At 39.7% G+C, this 20,047-nt stretch overlaps 1 protein-coding gene across 5 annotated transcripts in view; it reads left to right on the top strand.

Moving 5' to 3' along the window:
• The window catches only part of LOC116986263 (ankyrin repeat domain-containing protein SOWAHC-like), a 77,427-nt gene extending 57,760 nt beyond the window's left edge, over nucleotides 1–19,667 (top strand). For 4 of the 5 annotated variants that reach the window (XM_033041631.1, XM_033041630.1, XM_033041628.1 and 1 more), the window contains 4 exons: nucleotides 1,436–1,438; nucleotides 8,113–8,185; nucleotides 11,049–11,144; nucleotides 17,738–19,667. In XM_033041631.1, the coding sequence (XP_032897522.1) occupies nucleotides 1,436–1,438; nucleotides 8,113–8,185; nucleotides 11,049–11,144; nucleotides 17,738–17,922 (357 nt within the window). In that variant the 3' untranslated portion in view covers nucleotides 17,923–19,667. The remainder of the gene's footprint in view (nucleotides 1–1,435; nucleotides 1,439–8,112; nucleotides 8,186–11,048; nucleotides 11,145–17,737) is intronic. The other variant, XM_033041627.1, reaches the window with a different exon arrangement.
• The last annotated feature ends 380 nt before the right edge of the window (nucleotides 19,668–20,047 follow it).

The raw sequence follows: 20,047 nt of genomic DNA, 5'->3' as shown, positions 1-20,047 counted from the left end.
ATAGGAAAGGTTTAGAGGGATATGGACCAAGCATGGGAAAAGGGATATGCTTAGATGGGAGTCATGGTCGACATGGACGAGTTGGGCCGAAAGGCCCATTTCCAAGCTGTATGATTTTAGTTTACAACCTTTTGAATCTCTCCATTGTAGAAAACTGCATCTCTTTACTACATTCTTAATATTTGAAAAGTTTCAAATTACAATCCTAATAACCTGATTCAGGGAAGTAGTATTACTATATATCCCCAACATGACATGATTATTTACATAATATATAATTGTGGAATTCATTTTAATCATTTACATATGTTCTGTAGCACAAACACATTATCTGGGAAAAGTTGTCATTTGTAGAATACACAATCATGAAACGACTAAATGCACGAGTAGGCACCAGAGTATAAAACCAGGGGTGGAAGTGGATAAAGGTTAACAAATGTACAAAGCTAATTATAGAGGTCACGATTAGGTGGCTGGCATGTCATAGTCTGGAGTAATATAGTGGTCCTTTGGGTATTAGATAGCAGTGCACATGACAGGCAGCTGGAGGAAGAGAATGGACAAGGCAAAGAATTCATACTTGGACAATTAGGCAGGTGCGGAAAATAGTTGAGTGCAAGAAAAAACATCTTGTTAAAACCATAATAGCCCTATGTGATAAATGATGAATCTGCATTTTAAAACATTATTCCACAATTGTGTATCATACTATATAAACACTAGTAACAAAATGATGAGGAAAATCCCTAGTTTTGATCACATATTGGCCCGTGCTTTCACCGACATTGTACCAGACCACACTGTTGCTCATGGTAGTGCATGGGTAATGACTCTGAACACTTATGAACATATCTGTTTTGTCTCATTGTTCATGCATTACATAATAGCTGATATATTGCTGCTTAAACTGCTCGGTGGAATAGGAGATCTAAAAGTGAATCCACAGATTAATCTATTTCTTGTATTAAGAAACAATATTTTCTGTTATTGTTCCTCGTTGTCGAGCACAGTTAAGTTTGCTGAGAACAAAAGATAAAATTGTGTTTTAGATCATCATTTATTCTGATGAGAATTATCCTTAATTCTTTTTTCTTACTGCCTAGCAAATATCTGGCTGGTTTGAACCACTGCCTTTGTTTTATAGCTGCTTTGCATGTTCCAAAAAAGAAAATTCAAGTGGCATGGCAAACTCAAAGGAGGATGGTTAATTAGTTGAACCATTGCCTCTTTTATGGGGGCTGATACAGAGTGAACAACAGTATTACATACTAAACTCTTGAATAAGTGCAACATATAGATCTGATCATCTGACTTTGGATATTCAAACCCCTTATGTTACTTCCATTTTACTATATGAATTTTTAGTGAAATTGTAATTAAAGCATTTTTTTGTTTCCTCGTTCACTGTTTTCTGCCAACTGATGGATAAACAAAGCATGTAAGTTCAAGCTGTTTTATCATTTGTTTTGAGCAATTGTGTTCTGTTAGATGAAACTATATTTCAGATGATGGAGCAAAAAGGCAAGTGGCCACTGGAGATTTGATTACAACTTTGCAGAATTTAGTTAATTCCAAATTTAAATTTGTTAACCTTGACATGCTATTATTTAAAACTATATTTTTAATTGCCATTTTTCTGTTGGTTTTCCTTCCCCTCCTTAAAAGCATTGGATCCTTGTTGACCATGACTTTGTCTGTGGTCAACACACTCATCAACTACATTATTTTATTTTTGCAAGTCAAAAACCTTTTTGGCAATATTGAATGAGGAACCTTGCTTATCTACTATTTGTATTAACAAGACTCCCTGGAATTTACAATGAATAACATTGTTTTGTTTTTGGCTCCAAGCAAATTGAGTTAAATTTAGCACTCAACGACAGCCACTTCAGCTCAAATTTTACCACAGTTATAGTGCTGGCACGGAATATACCGGTGGCATGGAATATTGTTTAAACAAGCTGATTACTTATTAACTTAGTAGGCTAAATATGGTTCTGATTTTTTTAATTAAATCAAACCTCAAATCACTATTTTGGTAATTCTTGAATTAAAAAAATAGGTAAAGGTGCATTTTCCATTGTACTCAAGCACCTGTTTGCCTATAAAGCAACACTGACAGTGTTGTGGAGATAATTGTTGGCAGCTACATTTCTCTCTCCCAAGTTTATCCTGTTCTTAAGTCAAAAAGAATTATCAAAATTCCCCCCAAAATTGCCTCAAATATTTAGGATATTTCAATTTCACATTTTAAGAAAATTAAAATATCAAAAAATCTTTTTGTATTGTAAAATCATGCAATATTACAATACCTACACGAAAGATTGTAACTTCCTGGTTACTAACAGTCACTTAATATTTCTCGACATTCATGAAAGGTCTCACAACTAATAAAACCTTGTGGTCTTCGAAAGCTTTAATATATTTGTGATGCTTTTGATGTTTGGAGACGTTTAAAAATTACAGATTAATATAAATTAAAAGATTGCTATCTATACAGATTTTTTTTTAAGTGAAGTACGTATATATTTTTTAAAGTCTTGGATTCCGCAACAAGGACACCGTAGTGGTTGGGCTCAAGTATAATGCTGAGGAATCCATCCTGGAGTCCCAATGACAGCTCTTTTATCAGTTGTAACATTAAATCATTCTGTAAATTTGGGACTTGCATATTTTACACATCCAGGACACATTGCTGCAGTTTGAACAGTTACATGACAATAGTTTGTTTAGAGACATCAGAAATTAAGTCACTTTTTTTTGGGGGGGGGGGGCAAGAGTTTGATACTACAGACACTGTTATCCTTAATTTTCACCATTCTTCATTTATTTTTAAAATGGTACCCTACTGTTAAAATTAGTACAACAAATTGTTTAAATTCATTCGTGTACATTTTCTCCATCCATCTTCTATCAATATTATTTTTTGTCAATTGAGAAACATTACAGAATTCAAGTAAAGATGAAGATTATCAGTCAGTACAGTAGGAATAATTCTGATAGGTGGCAAATTCTGAGATTGGGAGGTGGGACAATTAAAAATAATATTTTATGTAAATGAAATCCTTGGATAATCACTGCTTGATTAAACTTTTTTTTTCCACTCTGCTTTTGGTGATTGTCTTCTGCAACAGGGAGTGAGTATTGCATGTCTTTTTCATTATTTTCCTTTGCCTGATAAATTATAAGCATTGGTCTGTGGCTTTAATTTGCTTTTCATGATCATTGATCTAATACTGATGATGCTATGTGCAAGTCGCACACTGTCGGTACCCTTAAAGCTTTATACCTACCTATAAAAATGAGGCTGTACATTGTTCAGGATTTTTTTAAAGTAATTACATTGTTTAGGATAAAAAAGTAGTTACAGCGCCCTCCATAATGTTTGAGACTAAGACCCATCATTTATTTATTTGCCTCTGTACTGCACAATTTGAGATTTGTAATAGAAAAAAAAATCACATGTGGGTAAAGTGCACATTATCAGATTTTAATAAAGGCCGTTTTTATACATTTTGGTTTCACCATGTCGAGATTACAGCAGTGTTTGTACATAGTCCCCCCCCATTTCAGGACACCATAATGCTTGGGACACAGTAATGTCATGTAAATGAAAGTAGTCATGTTTAGTATTTTGTTGCAAATTGTTTGCATGCAATGACTGCTTGGTCTGTGATTCATGGACATCACCAGTTGCTGGGTGTCTTCTCTGGTGATGCTCTGCCAGGTCTCTATTGCAGCCATCTTTGGCTTATGCTTGTTTTGGGGACTAGTTCCCCTTCAGTTTTCTCTTGAGCATATAAAAGGCATGCTCAATTAGGTTCAGATTGGGTGATTGACTTGACCACTCAAGAATTTACCATTTTTTAGCTTTAAAAAACTCATTTGTTGCTTTAGCAGTATGTTTGGGATCATTGTCTTGCTGTACAATGAAACGCCGGCCAATGAGTTTTGAGGCATTTGTTTGAACTTGAGCAGATGGGAGGTGTCTATACACTTCAGAATTCATTATACTACTACCATCAGCAGTTGTATCATCAATGAATATAAGTGAGCCAGTACCACCAGCAGCCATACATGCCCAGGCCAGAACACCCCCACCACCATGTTTCACAGATGAGGAGGTATGCTTTGGATCTTATGCAGTTCCTTCTCTCCTCCATACTTTGCTCTTGCCATCACTCGTATATATGTTAATCTTTGTCTCATCTATCCACAAGACCTTTTTCCAGAACTGTAGTTGCTCTTTTAAGTACTTCTTGTCAAACTGTAACCTGGCCTTCCTATTTTTGTGGCTAATCCAGTGGTTTGCATCTTGCAGTGTAGCCTCTGTACTTCTGTTCATGACGTCTTCTGCAGACATTGACAAATCCACACCTGACACCTGAAGAGTGTTTCTGATCTTTCGGACAGGTGTTTGGGGATTTTTCTTTATTATAGAGAATTCTTCTGTCATCAGCTGTGGAGGTCTTCCTTGGCCTGCCAGTCCCTTTGTGATTAGTAAACTCACCATAGAAACATAGAAACATAGAAACATAGAAATTAGGTGCAGGAGTAGGCCATTCGGCCCTTCGAGCCTGCACCGCCATTCAATATGATCATGGCTGATCATCCAACTCAGTATCCCGTACCTGCCTTCTCGCCATACCCTCTGATCCCCTTAGCCACAAGGGCCACATCTAACTCCCTCTTAAATATAGCCAATGAACTGGCCTCGACTACCCTCTGTGGCAGAGAGTTCCAGAGATTCACCACTCTCTGTGTGAAAAAAGTTCTTCTCATCTCGGTTTTAAAGGATTTCCCCCTTATCCTTAAGCTGTGACCCCTTGTCCTGGACTTCCCCAACATCGGGAGCAATCTTCCTGCATCTAGCCTGTCCAACCCCTTAAGAATTTTGTAAGTTTCTATAAGATCCCCTCTCAATCTTCTAAATTCTAGAGAGTATAAACCAAGTCTATCCAGTCTTTCTTCATAAGACAGTCCTGACATCCCAGGAATCAGTCTGGTGAACCTTCTCTGCACTCCCTCTATGGCAATAATGTCCTTCCTCAGATTTGGAGACCAAAACTGTACGCAATACTCCAGGTGTGGTCTCACCAAGACCCTGTACAACTGCAGTAGAACCTCCCTGCTCCTATACTCAAATCCTTTTGCTATGAAAGCTAACATACCATTCGCTTTCTTCACTGCCTGCTGCACCTGCATGCCCACTTTCAATGACTGGTGTACCATGACACCCAGGTCTCGCTGCATCTCCCCTTTTCCTAGTCGGCCACCATTTAGATAATAGTCTGCTTTCCTGTTTTTGCCACCAAAATGGATAACCTCACATTTATCCACATTATACTGCATCTGCCAAACATTTGCCCACTCACCCAGCCTATCCAAGTCACCTTGCAGTCTCCTAGCATCCTCCTCACAGCTAACACTGCCCCCCAGCTTAGTGTCATCCGCAAACTTGCAGATATTGCCTTCAATTCCCTCATCCAGATCATTAATATATATTGTAAATAGCTGGGGTCCCAGCACTGAGCCTTGCGGTACCCCACTAGTCACTGCCTGCCATTGTGAAAAGGACCCGTTTACTCCTACTCTTTGCTTCCTGTTTGCCAGCCAGTTCTCTATCCACATCAATACTGAACCCCCAATGCCGTGTGCTTTAAGTTTGTAAACTAATCTCTTATGTGGGACCTTGTCGAAAGCCTTCTGGAAGTCCAGATACACCACATCCACTGGTTCTCCCCTATCCACGCTACTAGTTACATCCTCGAAAAATTCTATAAGATTCGTCAGACATGATTTACCTTTTGTAAATCCATGCTGACTTTGTCCAATGATTTCACCACTTTCCAAATGTGCTGCTATCCCATCTTTAATAACTGACTCTAGCAGTTTCCCCACTACCGATGTTAGACTAACTGGTCTGTAATTCCCCGTTTTCTCTCTCCCTCCCTTCTTAAAAAGTGGGGTTACGTTTGCTACCCGCCAATCCTCAGGAACTACTCCAGAATCTAAAGAGTTTTGAAAGATTATTACTAATGCATCCACTATTTCTGGAGCTACTTCCTTAAGTACTCTGGGATGCAGCCTATCTGGCCCTGGGGATTTATCGGCCTTTAATCCATTTAATTTACCCAACACCACTTCCCGGCTAACCTGGATTTCACTCAATTCCTCCAACTCCTTTGACCCGCGGTCCCCTGCTATTTCCGGCAGATTATTTATGTCTTCCTTAGTGAAGACGGAACCAAAGTAGTTATTCAATTGGTCCGCCATATCCTTGTTCCCCATGATCAACTCACCCGTTTCTGACTGCAAGGGACCTACATTTGTTTTAACTAATCTCTTTCTTTTCACATATCTATAAAAACTTTTGCAGTCAGTTTTTATGTTCCCTGCCAGTTTTCTTTCATAATCTATTTTTCCTTTCCTAATTAAGCCCTTTGTCCTCCTCTGCTGGTCTCTGAATTTCTCCCAGTCCTCCGGTATGCTGCTTTTTCTGGCTAATTTGTACGCATCATCCTTCGCTTTGATACTATCCCTGATTTCCCTTGTTATCCACGGATGCACTACCTTCCCTGATTTATTCTTTTGCCAAACTGGGATGAACAATTTTTGTAGTTCATCCATGCAGTCTTTAAATGTCTTCCATTGCATATCCACCGTCAACCCTTTTAGAATTAATTGCCAGTCAATCTTGGCCAATTCACGTCTCATACCCTCAAAGTTACCTTTCTTTAAGTTCAGAACCATTGTTTCTGAATTAACAATGTCACTCTCTTGTGCTCTCTTTCTTCTTAATGATGTTCCAAACATTTGATTTTGGTAAGCCTAATGTTTGGCTGAAGTCTCTAACAGTTTTAAGCTTGTTTCTCAGTCTCATAATGGCTTATTTTACTTTCATTGGCACAACTTTTGTCCTCATGTTGATAAACAGCAATAAAAGTTTCCAAAGGTGATGGAAAGACTGGAGGAAAGAATAGGTGCTGAGAGCTCATTTTTACCCAATTGCCTCCTTAATCTAGGTTTATGCCTAGATTAAGGAGGCAATTAACACCTGAGCAATTACAAATGCCTGTGAAGCCATGTGTCGAAAACATTATGGTGCGCTGAAATAGGGGGACTATGTACAAACACTGCTGTAATTTCTACATGGTGAAACCGAAATGTATAAAAATGGCCTTTAATAAAATCTGACAATGTACACTTTAACCACATGTGATTGTTCTATTACAAATCTCAAATAAATAAATGATGAGTCTTTGACCCAAACATTATGGAGGGCACTGTATTTTCAATCTTTAACTTTATTATTATGCACTGAAGTATGTCAGAACTTTGGGGTGTGGGCTAAAACGGACAAAATATCTAATGTGTTGCTTAAAAGTTAACAGATCAACACTGCTTTGTTGTAACATAAGCAAATGAGAGGATTACCAAACATCGCAATAAAGATGATGTATCTTTTGTAGTCCAATTAGCACTTCAGTAACAAAATGCAAGCTTGATTCTCAGTTGGTAGAATTGTGTATTCTTCCATCAGTAATCATTTCTCTAAGAGATAATCTTTAAAATTATTTTGTTACCCCAAATAAATGAACTATTTATTTATTCTTAACTGTTTGTAGAGATATTATGAAAATACGTGCAGATAGTCTCTTTAATCAGCCATTTTTTTTTTTTGCAACAAGTGAGTCTGTTGTCCCACTGAAGCACACGTGAAATAATCCAGATGCTGGAAATCTGAGTTAATTAGTTAAATATTGTTATTTTGGTTTGGCAGCATCTGTGGTTGAAAACTAACAACCCTTAATGGGTTTTAGTCAATTTGAAATGGGATGGTATAGAAATTGCAATATGCTTTTGATTGTGTGATGAAGCAATTGCTTTTGAGAAATTAATATCTCTTAGCTATTTTCTGTACTTTTTGTTAAATGTTGATAAAATAAACATAATGCCTTTAGATGGTATAATTATTTTGTAACTTGATTTATCATTACATTCAATAGAAGAAACAAAAAGATCTGCTTAACAGTTGTATTAAGTTTTTGGTATTTCTTCCCACAAAGCTTCATCTTATTTTAAAGTAAGACTGGTTAACTGTTTTCTCAGGGGTACACACCTTTGCACATAGCAGCACTCCACTCCCACTTAGACATCATGGATCTTCTTATTCATAACTATGGTGAGATGCCTGATGAATTGAATGCTTTTGAAGTAATATTTCATTGCCGTATTCATTGATAGATGTTCAAAAATGTGCATGTATAAACTGTTCATTTTATCCAAAATTCTGGTGGAGAAATCTTTAAAGCTGTTAAATAAACGTTGCAACATTTATTGATTAAGAACTGGAATCTTGTAGTATTTAAATTAAAGTATGGACATCTTTTGCTGGACTGTATACGTTTAGTACAGGTGCACAACCTTTTATCCGGAGTTCCGGAAACCGAAAAACTCCGAAAACCGGCCATTTTTTCCAGGATGTCGTCTACACACCAAAGCTCGCGTTTGGCGCCAAACTTGACCCGAAACGACCCACGGTCAACCCAGGTCTGTACTACTGTAGCGGCTGCCTCCTCCCCGGAGACCGGGGAGACACTTAAACATCTGTAAATCATTGCTTAAATGTAGTCAGTTAGTTTGGAGGGCTTTTATGTGAAGGGGGGGGGGGGTGGGTGAAGGGGGAAACTTTAATTCTTAGTCCCCTACCTGGTTGGAGAGGCGGGGAGCGGTCAATGCCTTACCGGGTCGCCGTGCAGTAAGCTCCGGAGCGCTGTGGCCGCCAACTCCCAGCTGGGGCTGCGGGCGTCCGGTCGCGGGCGGCGCCGGTTGTATCTCCGACCCCGGCAAAACTACCCTTGGCTGCGCGGCGCTCCAAATCCAGCACCGCCCGCGGCCGGACGCCCGCAGCCCCAGCACCGCAGTGGCCGCCGACATGTTGTGTGTCGGCGGCCACAGCGCTCCAGAGCTTACCGCACGGCGACCCGGTAAGGCATTGCCCGCTCCCCGTTGGTATCCCAGCGCTGCGATACCGCCGACTCCCAACATTCGCGGAGTTGGGCTGCGGGCGTCCGGTCGCGGGCGGCGCTGGATTTGGAGCGCCGCGCAGCCAGGGGTAGAGTTGTCGGGGTCGGAGCTCCAACCGGCGCCGCCCGCAGCCGGACGGAGCCCCCAGCTCCGTGATGTTGGGAGTCGGCGGCCACAGCGCTCCGGAGCTTACTGCACGGCGACCCGGTAAGGCATTGCCCGCTCCCCGCCTCTCCGACCAGGTAGAGGACTAAGAATTAAAGTTTCCCCCTTCACACCCCCCCAACCCAACCCATCACATAAAATCCCTCCAAACTAACTGACATTTATGCAATGATTTACAATGATTCCCCGGTCTCCGGGGAGGAGGCAGCCGCTCCAGACTTTTCAAGCCGCCTGCGCTACCTACCTAATCTACGCTAAAAATCTTAATTCGGAAATCCGAAATATTCCGAAATCCGACAAGTATCTGGTCCCAAGGCTTTCGGATAAAAGGTTGTGCACCTGTAGTAGCAAGAATAATGTTCTTAATATATTGTGAACAATGGATGTTTATGAAGGGTTTGAAACTAATTGAGTGTAAATATAAAATGCAAGATTGCATTGGTTTTGGAAGACTGAAGTAATAATTTTTGTATTCATGTATTTTGCATCATGTGTAACTAACTACCAGCTTTTAACTGGAAGATCCAACCCGTAGGTTTTATGTAGACATAATCCAGAAGTGGAGGTAAGTATGGGGATTGACCATATTGTTCAAAGTTAAAATTGAACCTGATTCTAATGTAGTCTGAGATTAACCTCCATGCAAAGCTTAAAGGATGTAGTTAACAATTGTATTTGTCCGTTTTGCCCCTCCTTGAGCTATGGGCTCTACAATCAATTGAAATGGCCCTAATAACAACCAGACAATTGGGTAATACAGACCGCTATTATTCGGGAGATGAAGTGCGAGCTGAGGATGGATCCTGTTTTGTACAGCCAGTTGCTTTATTAAAATAAAACCACCCCCTCCCCGGGTACTTTCCCCTGCAACCACAGGAAATGTGGTTTACCTCCCCCCTCGACCCCATCCAAGGATCAAATCATTCTTTCCAGGTGAGGCAGAGGTTCACCTGGACCTCCTCCAACCTCATCTACTGCATCCGCTGTTCCAGGTCTCAATTTCTCCACATCGGAGATATCAAGCGCAGGCTTGGCGATCGCTTCGCTGAACGCCTCCGCTCAGTCCGTCTTAACCAACCTGATCGCCCGGTTGCTCAGCACTTCAACTCCCCCTCCCATTCCCACTCTGACCTTTCTGGTCTGGGCCTCCACCATTGCCAGAGTAAGGCCCAGCTCAAATTGGAGGAATAGCACCTCATATTTCGCTTGGGTAGCTTGGGTATGCACATTGAAATCTCTAATTTTAGATAGCTCTTGCTTTCTCCTTCCTTCTCATAGAAACATATGAACATAGAAAATAGGTGCAGGAGGAGGCCATTCGGCCCTTTGAGCCAGCATCGCCATTCATTGTGATCATGGCTGATCGTCCCTTATCAATAATCCGTGCCTGTCTTCTCCCCATAACATAGAAAATAGGTGCAGGAGGGGGCCATTCGGCCCTTCGAGCCAGCACCCCTTCTCCTCTGCTTCCCAGTTCTCCCACAAGTCATATGGCTCCGCCTACTTCCCTTCTTTTTCCCGGACAAATTACAACTGAGGCACAACTAAAAGATTAGAACAGTTCCAAATCATTTATACCTGTTAAAATAAAACGTCTGAAATATTATACAGTGCCCAGTGTCAGGACATCAGATAAAGGATCTCAGACTTGAAATGTTAACTGTTCCTCTTCTTTCAGATGCCATCTGTCCTACTGTTCTGTCATGTCTTGGCTTCTTCCATTATCAGAGGGTTCAAATTTGTTTAGCATGTTAAAATATGTTGATGCTATAACTATCTACGGCTAGAATCTAATGCAAATATAATCTAGGTCAATTGACCAGTATAATAATTATTTCTTGATTTTTCAACAGGTGCAAAAACAAATGTAAGAGACTATAGTGGACGGTTTGCATCCCACTATCTAAAAGACAACGATGATCCTACAGATTGTTCTAACATATCTTCAAGTAAGCTTTACTTGTAATATTGCTGATAATTACTGGATCCTTTGTGTTTGTTGGGAGTGTGCTTCATTTCATTTGCCTCAGTCAGAAAGCTGGGCGTTCAAATTTCACTCAAAAGACTTAAGCACAAAAATTTAATTTGATGTGTAATTACAATATTGAGAGGCCACAGTATTGTCAGAAGTAGTGCTAATTTAAGTTCCTGCCTGAACTCGTAAATGGATGTAAACTTTTAATGGTACTATGTAGAAACATAGAAAATAGGTGCAGGAGTAGGCCATTCGGCCCTTCGAGCCTGCACAGTCATTCAATATGATCATGGCTGATCATCCAACTCAGTATCCTATACCTGCCTTCTCTCCATACCCCCTGATCCCTTTAGCCACAAGGGCCACATCTAACTCCCTCTTAAAAATAGCCAATGAACTGGCCTCAACTACCTTCTGTGGCAGAGAATTCCAGAGATTCACCACTCTCGGTGTGAAAAATGTTTTCCTCATCTCGGTCCTAAAATATTTCCCCCTTATCCTTAAACTGTGACCCCTTGTTCTGGACTTCCCCAACATCGGGAACAATCTTCCTGCATCTAGCCTGTCCAACCCCGTAAGAATTTTGTAAGTTTCTATAAGATCCCCCCTCAATCTTCTCTTTCTTAGACATTTCTTAGAAAAGTGGGGCATTATCCCCAACATTCCAGGCCCAATTGTACTTTTCAACCAATATCGCTGCAGTGCAACAAATGGTACTGCCTCATGGCTCCAGCGACCTGGGTATGACCTTGAGTGTTGTGTGAACAGAGTTTGTATGTTGGTTTCCTTCCATGTTCCAAAAATATACATTTTTAATGAAGTCTAAATTCATTATGTGACTTTAAGGAACAGAATATTTGTCCTTCAGATAATATAACCAAAAGAAATCTGAGTTTGTGGAACCTCGTGGACATTTTTGCTGTGCTTCTGGTGTTAAATTAATGTTTGACCTGGTACTATTAAGAGCTTAGGAACACAATGAATGGGACGTGAAGGACTATATCAATCTTTTTTTGTTCACTAGAGTAGACTTGTCAACTTATTCTCGTGCATCTCTGCGCTTATTTAATTTACATTGAATGACTTTAAACTTTGTTTATATCTTTTGGGATCACTAAAATAAATAGTAATAAAGCTTTTTGTAATTGTAATGCACAAAGGCTCAGTACTCATTAATTCCATTGGGTTGTTAATGTAGTCAGTAAAAATGTGGTGACAATGCTCATGTACAGTGCCCTCCATAATGTTTGGGATAAATCCCATCATTTATTTATTTGCCTCTGTACTCCACAATTTAAGATTTGTAATAGAAAAAAAATCACATGTAGGTAAAGTGCACATTGTCAGATTTTAATAAAGGCCATTTTTATACATTTTGATTTCACCAAGTAGAAATTACAGCAGTATTGTACATGGATGGGAAGGTAAGGGTTAGCCTCGATGGTGCGCCAATCTTTCAGCATCCTCTCCCTTCTGTGTATGCTGGGAGGTGCGATATGGGAGAGGACAGGAACCTACTGCAAAGATGTTGACTTTCCTGTGATAACCCGCATTGCAGAGTTAAGGGTAGTGTCAATTTGTTTGGTGTGGCAGCTATTTTGATGAGATGCACCATTACAATTACAGTTTAAACATGATAACGTGGTCTGATGCTGAGCAATTTTCGACTCATAATTACCATCTCCAACAAGTGAAAGTCAACTCAAATAACCTGCCATTCTGGATCACCATTCATCAACATAATTGAAGGTTACAATTGACCAGAAGCATAACTACGTGGGAACGCAGTTAGAGCACACAGCATGGGAACAAGAACAAATTGAGGCTGCGCTTCCAGTGGTGAATGATCTACCCCCTGCGCCCCAAAAGGCTTCCCACTACTGCAGGATACAATAATATTGCCCAAAGAATGGTATAAAGATTGATAAGAGTGCTGGCCTAAATGGCTTGAATTCTGGTATCCGAAAAGAGCTTAATGCATTGTTTGTATAAAAAATCCTTGAATTCTAGAAAAATACCAGGGAGTAGGAAAACGTCCAAAATGACAGGGAGAGAGGCTAAAAGTGGATAAATAGACCGATTAGCATAACATCTGCTGTTGGAAAAATGTTGGAATCAATTGTAAAATTAGTAATGGCAAGGTATTTGGAAAATCATAATCATAATTAGTTGATATGACATCATGAAGGTAAAATGTCTGACAAATTGGAGTTTCTAATGTCTCAACCAGATTGGATAGAGGAGAACCAGTGGATATATTTAGTTTTAGAGATACAGCGTGGAAACAGGTCATTTGGCCCACCGAGTCTACACCGACCACGATCCCTGCACATTAACACTATCCTACACACACTAGGGCCAATTTACACATATACAAAGCCAATTAACCTTCATACTGTAAGTTTATGGAGTGTGGGAGGAAACTGAAAATCTCTGGAAAAAACCCACGCAGTCACGGTGAAAACGTATGAACTCCGTACAGACAGCACCCGTAGCCTGCAAGGATAATCTCCAGCGCTGTAAGGCAGCAACTCTACCCCTGCGCCACCGTGCCGCGCTTATTATATTTGGACTTCCAGAAAGTGTTCAACAAAATGTCTCAGAAAGGATTACGTCACGAGTTTAAAAGTCTGTGGTGTTGGAAGTAACATTAGCATGGAAAGAGGAACAGCTAATCAGTGAGTTAGGATAAAGGGGGTATTTTCAGATATCCCACCTCATCAGTCAAGTGCTGCAGTGATCAGTACTAGAACAGCAGCTATTTACAGCATTAATGACGGAAGAAAGAAGCAAAAGTACAGTAGCCATGTTTGTAGGTAACTCAAAAATTATGTAGTAAGACAGGTTGCAAGGCGGTTACAAACAATTTACAGAGAGATATTGATAAGTTGGTTGAATAGGTTAAAACAATTGAAAACCAAAGTACAATGAGAAATGTGAAGTTAACTAAGGACAGTCAGCATGGTTTTGTACATGGCAGGTTGTGCCTTACTAACTTGTTTGAGATTTTTAAGGAGATGGCAAAGATGATGATGAGGGTGGGGCTACATGGATTTTAGTAAGGCATTTGATAAAGTCCCCCACTGGTAAACTGATCCAGAAAATTAAGATGCATAGGATTAATAATGACTTGGTCATATGGATTCAAAACTGATGTACTGATAGAAGACTGAGGCCTCACCAGTTGAGTTATGCAGAGATATCTGCTGTTAGCAATATACATAAATGACTTGGTCATAACCGTAGAAGGGTAGGTTAGTAAGTTTGCACATAACAACGAAAATACTAGGGTCACGGGCTGCGAGGAAAGCTGTCAAAGATACAGCGGGATATAGATCATTTACAGAAATGGGTGGAGAAAAGGCAGATGTAGTTTAATTTTAACATGTGTGTGATGTTGCACTTTCGGAGGTCGGAAAGGGGAAAACAATTAATGGCATGACTCAACATCATTGATGAGATGGATCTTGGGGTCCAAGTTCCCCCTAACTCCCTAAAAGTGCAGCACAGGTAGAGTGGTAAAGAAAGAGGATTAAGTAAAAACCAGGAAAGTGATAGAAGAATGGTGGAGCAGACTCAAAGGGCCGAGTGACCTGCTCCTGGTCCTACTGTTTACGGGTGTATTAAGACAGGAACGTAATGGAATGCTCTCTACCTGCTAGATCTGTGCAATCACATTCACACCATTTTGGGAAAAGGAGCGTGTTTGATTGGTACCCCATATAATAAACATTCATTACCTGTACTATAGGAAAACGGATGTGCAGTGAAATGAGGGAATGGTTTTGTTTTGTGCTTGTAGTCTGTGTACTAAATGGATACTTTTCATCTGTTTTCATCAAGGAGAAGGATGAGGACAGTAAGATCGGTGTAAAAATATAACCAGCCAGGGGTAGCTTGAGATTAATAAGGTGGGGTTGAGGGTCTTGAAGCTCCAGGAGCAGATAGGATTTATTCCAGGTTATTGAGAGAGGCAAGAGGAAATAGCGGGAAACTTGACGAAGATCTTTGCATCTTCTCTAGCCATAGGCGAGGTCCTGGAGGACAGGAAAGTAGCTGATTCCTACTACTGGATACTGCTGACAGCGCCTCACTAACTTGTGCTGCCATGAAATACGAGAGTAGCAACTGAAGGAAACACCACCACCTGCAGCTTCCCCTTCAAGTCGTGCTTCAGCCTCTCTTGAAATCATGTCAGCAATCCTTCATTGGATCTAAACAGGGACACTCACTGCCCAACAGCGTCGTTGTGAAAGATAAAATAGGAATTAATGTGATAAAATATCTGTACATCATTGATTAACATCTTCCATGGCGGTATAATAAAATCAATTTCCAGATGAAATGTTAATCTTAAAGAATTTGATACATTCTGTGCTGGTAATTTTATGTAACTTTTGAAAACAATATCATGTGACCAATGTTTAATTTGAGATGCACTAGAATTTGACTGAGCTGTTCAATAATTGAGTTCACAAGCTGACTGAATAAAGGGTTCCATTTAAAAGGTTAATGTGATATGAGAAGAATTAGTCTATTTGGCCCATCAAGCATACCTTGCCATTCAATCATGGTTGATACAGTGCATTCGGAAGGTATTCAAACCCCTTCACTTTTTCCACATTTTGTTACGTTGCAGCCTTATTTTAAAATGGATTAGATTCATTTATTTTTAATCATCAACCTACACACAATACCCCAGAATGAAGAGCAAAAACAGGTGTTTAGAAACGTTTGCAAAATAATTAAAAATAAATAACTGAAATATCACATTTACGTAAGTATTCAGACCCTTTTGATATGACACTTCAAAATTGAGCTTGGGTTCATCCTGTTTCCATTGATTATCCTTGAGATGTTTCTACAACTTGATTGGAGTCCATCAGTGGTAAATTAAATTGATTGGACATGATTTGGAAAGGGACACACCTATCTATACAAGGTCCCACAGTTGACAGTGCATGTCAGAGCAAAACCCAAGCCATGAAGACGAAGGAATTGTCCGTGGACCTCCGAGACAGGATTGTGTCGAGACACAGATCTGGGGAAGGGTATAAAACAATTTCTGCAGCATTGCAGGTCCCAAAAAGCACAATGGCCTCCGTCATTCTGAAATGGAAGAACTTTGGAACCACCAGACTCTTCATAGAGCTGGCCGTCTGGCCAAACTGAGCAATCGGGGAAGAAGGGCCTTTATTACGGAGGTGACTCTGATGTTCACTCTGACAGAGCTCCAGAGGTCCTCTGTGGAGATGGGAGAACCTTTCAGAAGGACAACTATATCTGCAGCACTCCACCAATCAGGCCTTTATGGTAGAGTGGCCAGACGGAAGCCACTCCTCAGTAATAGGTGCAGGACAGCCTACTTGGAGTTTGCAAAGGGCACCTAAAGGACTCTCAGACCATAAGAAACAAGATTCTCTGGTCTGATGAAACCAAAATTGAACTCTTTGGCCTGAATGCCAAGTGTTACATCTGGAGGAAACCAGGCACCGCACATCATCTGGCCAATACCATACCTACAGTGAAGCATGGTGGCGGCAGCATCATGCTGTGGGGATGTTTTTCAGCGGCAGGAACTGGGAGACTAGTCAGGATCGAGGGAAAGATGAATGGACCAAAGTACAGAGAGATCCTTGATGAAAACCTGCTCCAGAGCATTCTGGACCTCAGACTGGGGCGGAGGATTACCTTCCAACAGGACAACGACCCTAAACACACAGCCAAGACAATGCAGGAGTGGCTTAATGACAAGTCTGTGAATGTCCTTGAGTGGCCCAGCCAGAGCCTGGACTTGAACCCAATCGAACATCTCTGGAGAGACCTGAAAATAGCTGTGCATCGACGCTCCCCATCCAACCTGACAGAGCTTGAGAGTATCTGCAGAGAAGAATGGGAGAAATTACCTAAATACAGGTGTGCCAAGCTTGCAACATCAGACCCAAGAAGACTTGAGGCTATAATCGCTGCCAAAGCTGCCTCAACAAATTATTGAGTAAAGGGTGTGAATATTTATGTAAATGTGATATTTCAGTTATTTAATTTTAATTACTTTCCAAACATTTCTAAACACCTGTTTTTGCTTTTTTATTATGGGGTATTGTGTGTAGATAGATGATTAAATTTTTTTTTTAATCAATTCTAGAATAAAGCTATAACGTAACAAAATGTGGAAAAAGTGAAGGGGTCTGAATATTTAAAGAATGCACTGTATATCTTTCCCACTCAATCCCATCCTCCTGCTTTTTCCCCAGAATCCCTGACACCCATGCTAATCAAGTTTCTAGCAATCTCTGCCTTAAAAATATCCATTGACTTGACCTCCACAGCTGCCTGTGGCAATATATTCCACAGATTCACCACCCTCTGATGAAAGAAATTCCTCCCAGTCAGAGGGCAGTGAATCTGAAGCTCAAAGGTTGGTGAATCTTAAAGAAAGAAAACTGCTTTGGTACTATAATTATTCTTTTGAGCCACTGTGGTTAGATGTATTAGTATTAGGTAATTACAAATACTATCAGTGAATTTGATTTTTAGTTGATAACTGTTTGTTCTTTTGTGTTTTAGAATTCCAACAGTCTCGGGGAGGACGACGGAACCGGAAGCTTGCTGGACTCTTCCTGCCAAAGAGCTATGGAAGCAATAAAAAGAATTGGGGTTCAGTAGAGTACCTGACAACAGATGACAAAGATGGTTCCATATTCCTGTCTGTACCAACTTCATACAAAGCAGTACGCAAGTTTTCAAGATAGGATGCGTGTGTAAGCGAGAAGTTGTGATTTGAAGTTTGCGGACCCATTACAATCTTTTGTTCGAAACAAGCAGCACATATATTTGTTTATTATATTAATATAAACACTTAATAGCAAGAATAATTGAAGTTGCATTTTAGGCACCTACTTCACCCACTGCGTAATGTTACTCAAGATACAAACAAGAGGAATCTTCCTTACTAAGTATTATTTAATCTGTTTTGTATTGTTGGTTGGTTCTGGGTTTTCAATTTTCCATGCCTTGCAAGTTTTGCATTGGACTTACTGTTGGCTTCGAAGTAGCATTTTTACAACAATTTTTGTTCCTGTATTCTGCCAGGTTTTAATGCTTAATCATTAATCTTGGAAGTACATGTTTGAAGCTCATTTTGGGTAAACCGGTGAGGTTCACTGTCTACAAGGATAATCATCCATGTAATAAACAGCCTTGTAAACAAAACAGTAAGATCCAACTGATGTTGATATGCTTATAAGAGGGATAAGTGTTGACTCCACTTGTGCGATATTGTGATTGGGTTCTTTAGTGCAGATTTCTAGTGCAAACACATGCTGTGTTCAATACATTTTTGGAAGTACGAGAAAGCTGCTTGTATTCACAGAATAATATCTTAAGTAAAATCAGACACTGGGAAGCGAAGCTCTCTGAAGTAAAACCTGGAAGACAAAATTAAATTCATTTTTTTGCACACAAATAAAATCTGTAGTCATGCAACTTTTTCTATTGAAAGTGATAGTTATCCCATACAAGCCCTAAATTTGTGAGAATGTTGAGATGAATTCTTGGAATTCCACTCAACTCATTCTTGAACACTAATTTTTCGAGCAACCCTGCCATATCATATAATCTTAACTAATTTCTCTTTTTGATATCAATATATTTCAGCTATGATATACCTAGTTAATACTATTATTTCTACAGTCATGTTAAGGCTGTGAATATTTGCAACTGTAGGTTTCACATGATTTGATGTGAGAAGACTAGTACGATTACTTATTGAAGTTGGTGCAGATACAAGTATGCTTTGCTGTCTTGTTACTTGTTACATGATGATATTACCATCAGCTCAGGTTCTGAAAATCCAATTCAATACTTCATCGTGAAATTATTTTTCAATTGTGTGAATTCGCAGACTATATAACTGCAGCTTCACAGGAATGATGCATAACCTTTTGTGCATAACTCCTCCATCTAACCTCACAATATATATTTCTTTATTCATGCACTTTATTCATGGACTTAAAACATATTGTTACTTAGCTATGACCCCCAATAGTAAGATTGCAGGATTTTTACAGGTTTACAATAATACAGTATGAGCATGTACTGGAGGTTAAAATAACTCTTAAAACATTGCTATGTGGCACAATTTTTCTGGTCAGGCAGCAGTGTGTGGTGTGCAAACCTAAATTTAGAAAGAGATCATTTGGGTTGGTCTAAATTTCAAATCTTTTGTGGAAAATACCTACATAAATTAAGTGCCAGATGACTGAAGTATTTTTTAACTTATGAGGGTGTGACTTAAAACTTTTGAGAATGAATGGGTTAGTGGGGAAAATCAAACTATTTGGTATCTAGATTAATATTAAAGCACAACTGTTTGTATCATAAAGCACTAAATAGCAAGCTCAACAGGACAAGTCTGATTCTGGCAAACTGCCATTTGTTCCATGTACCTGTAGTTACAAAATATGTAGAAATAAAGTAAATCTGAATTCATTCAAAATATGTTTTAATTTTTGTGTTTAGTCAACGCGTATCTGAAACAGTGCCTTGAATGCTGATGTGACCTTTTTACTTGAGAGGGTTATGTAGAGAAAGTGTTTCTACTTTATCATTTTCAAATGTTATTATGTGAAGTAAAGTATCAGGTTTTTACAAAAACAGAGCACTTTCTTGGCCAACAACCAACTTCCCAAGTGAATGTGATATCTTAATGCAAAGACATTGTGCTCTAGAACCTCGTGACCAATGGCTGGTTGGATTAGACAAACTGAAAAATACCTTGTATAATTAAAATTAAAATAAATATCAATTATCAGCAGGTGAGGAATCTAAAAATACTGCTATGAAGTAAAATCATGCAAATTGTTACGCACATCTGAC

This window comes from Amblyraja radiata, chromosome 23 (assembly GCF_010909765.2).
Source record: "Amblyraja radiata isolate CabotCenter1 chromosome 23, sAmbRad1.1.pri, whole genome shotgun sequence".
NCBI classification, from domain to species: domain Eukaryota; kingdom Metazoa; phylum Chordata; class Chondrichthyes; order Rajiformes; family Rajidae; genus Amblyraja; species Amblyraja radiata.
Note: the sequence above shows the minus strand (reverse complement) of the source record. Positions and strands in the feature narration are given on the sequence as shown.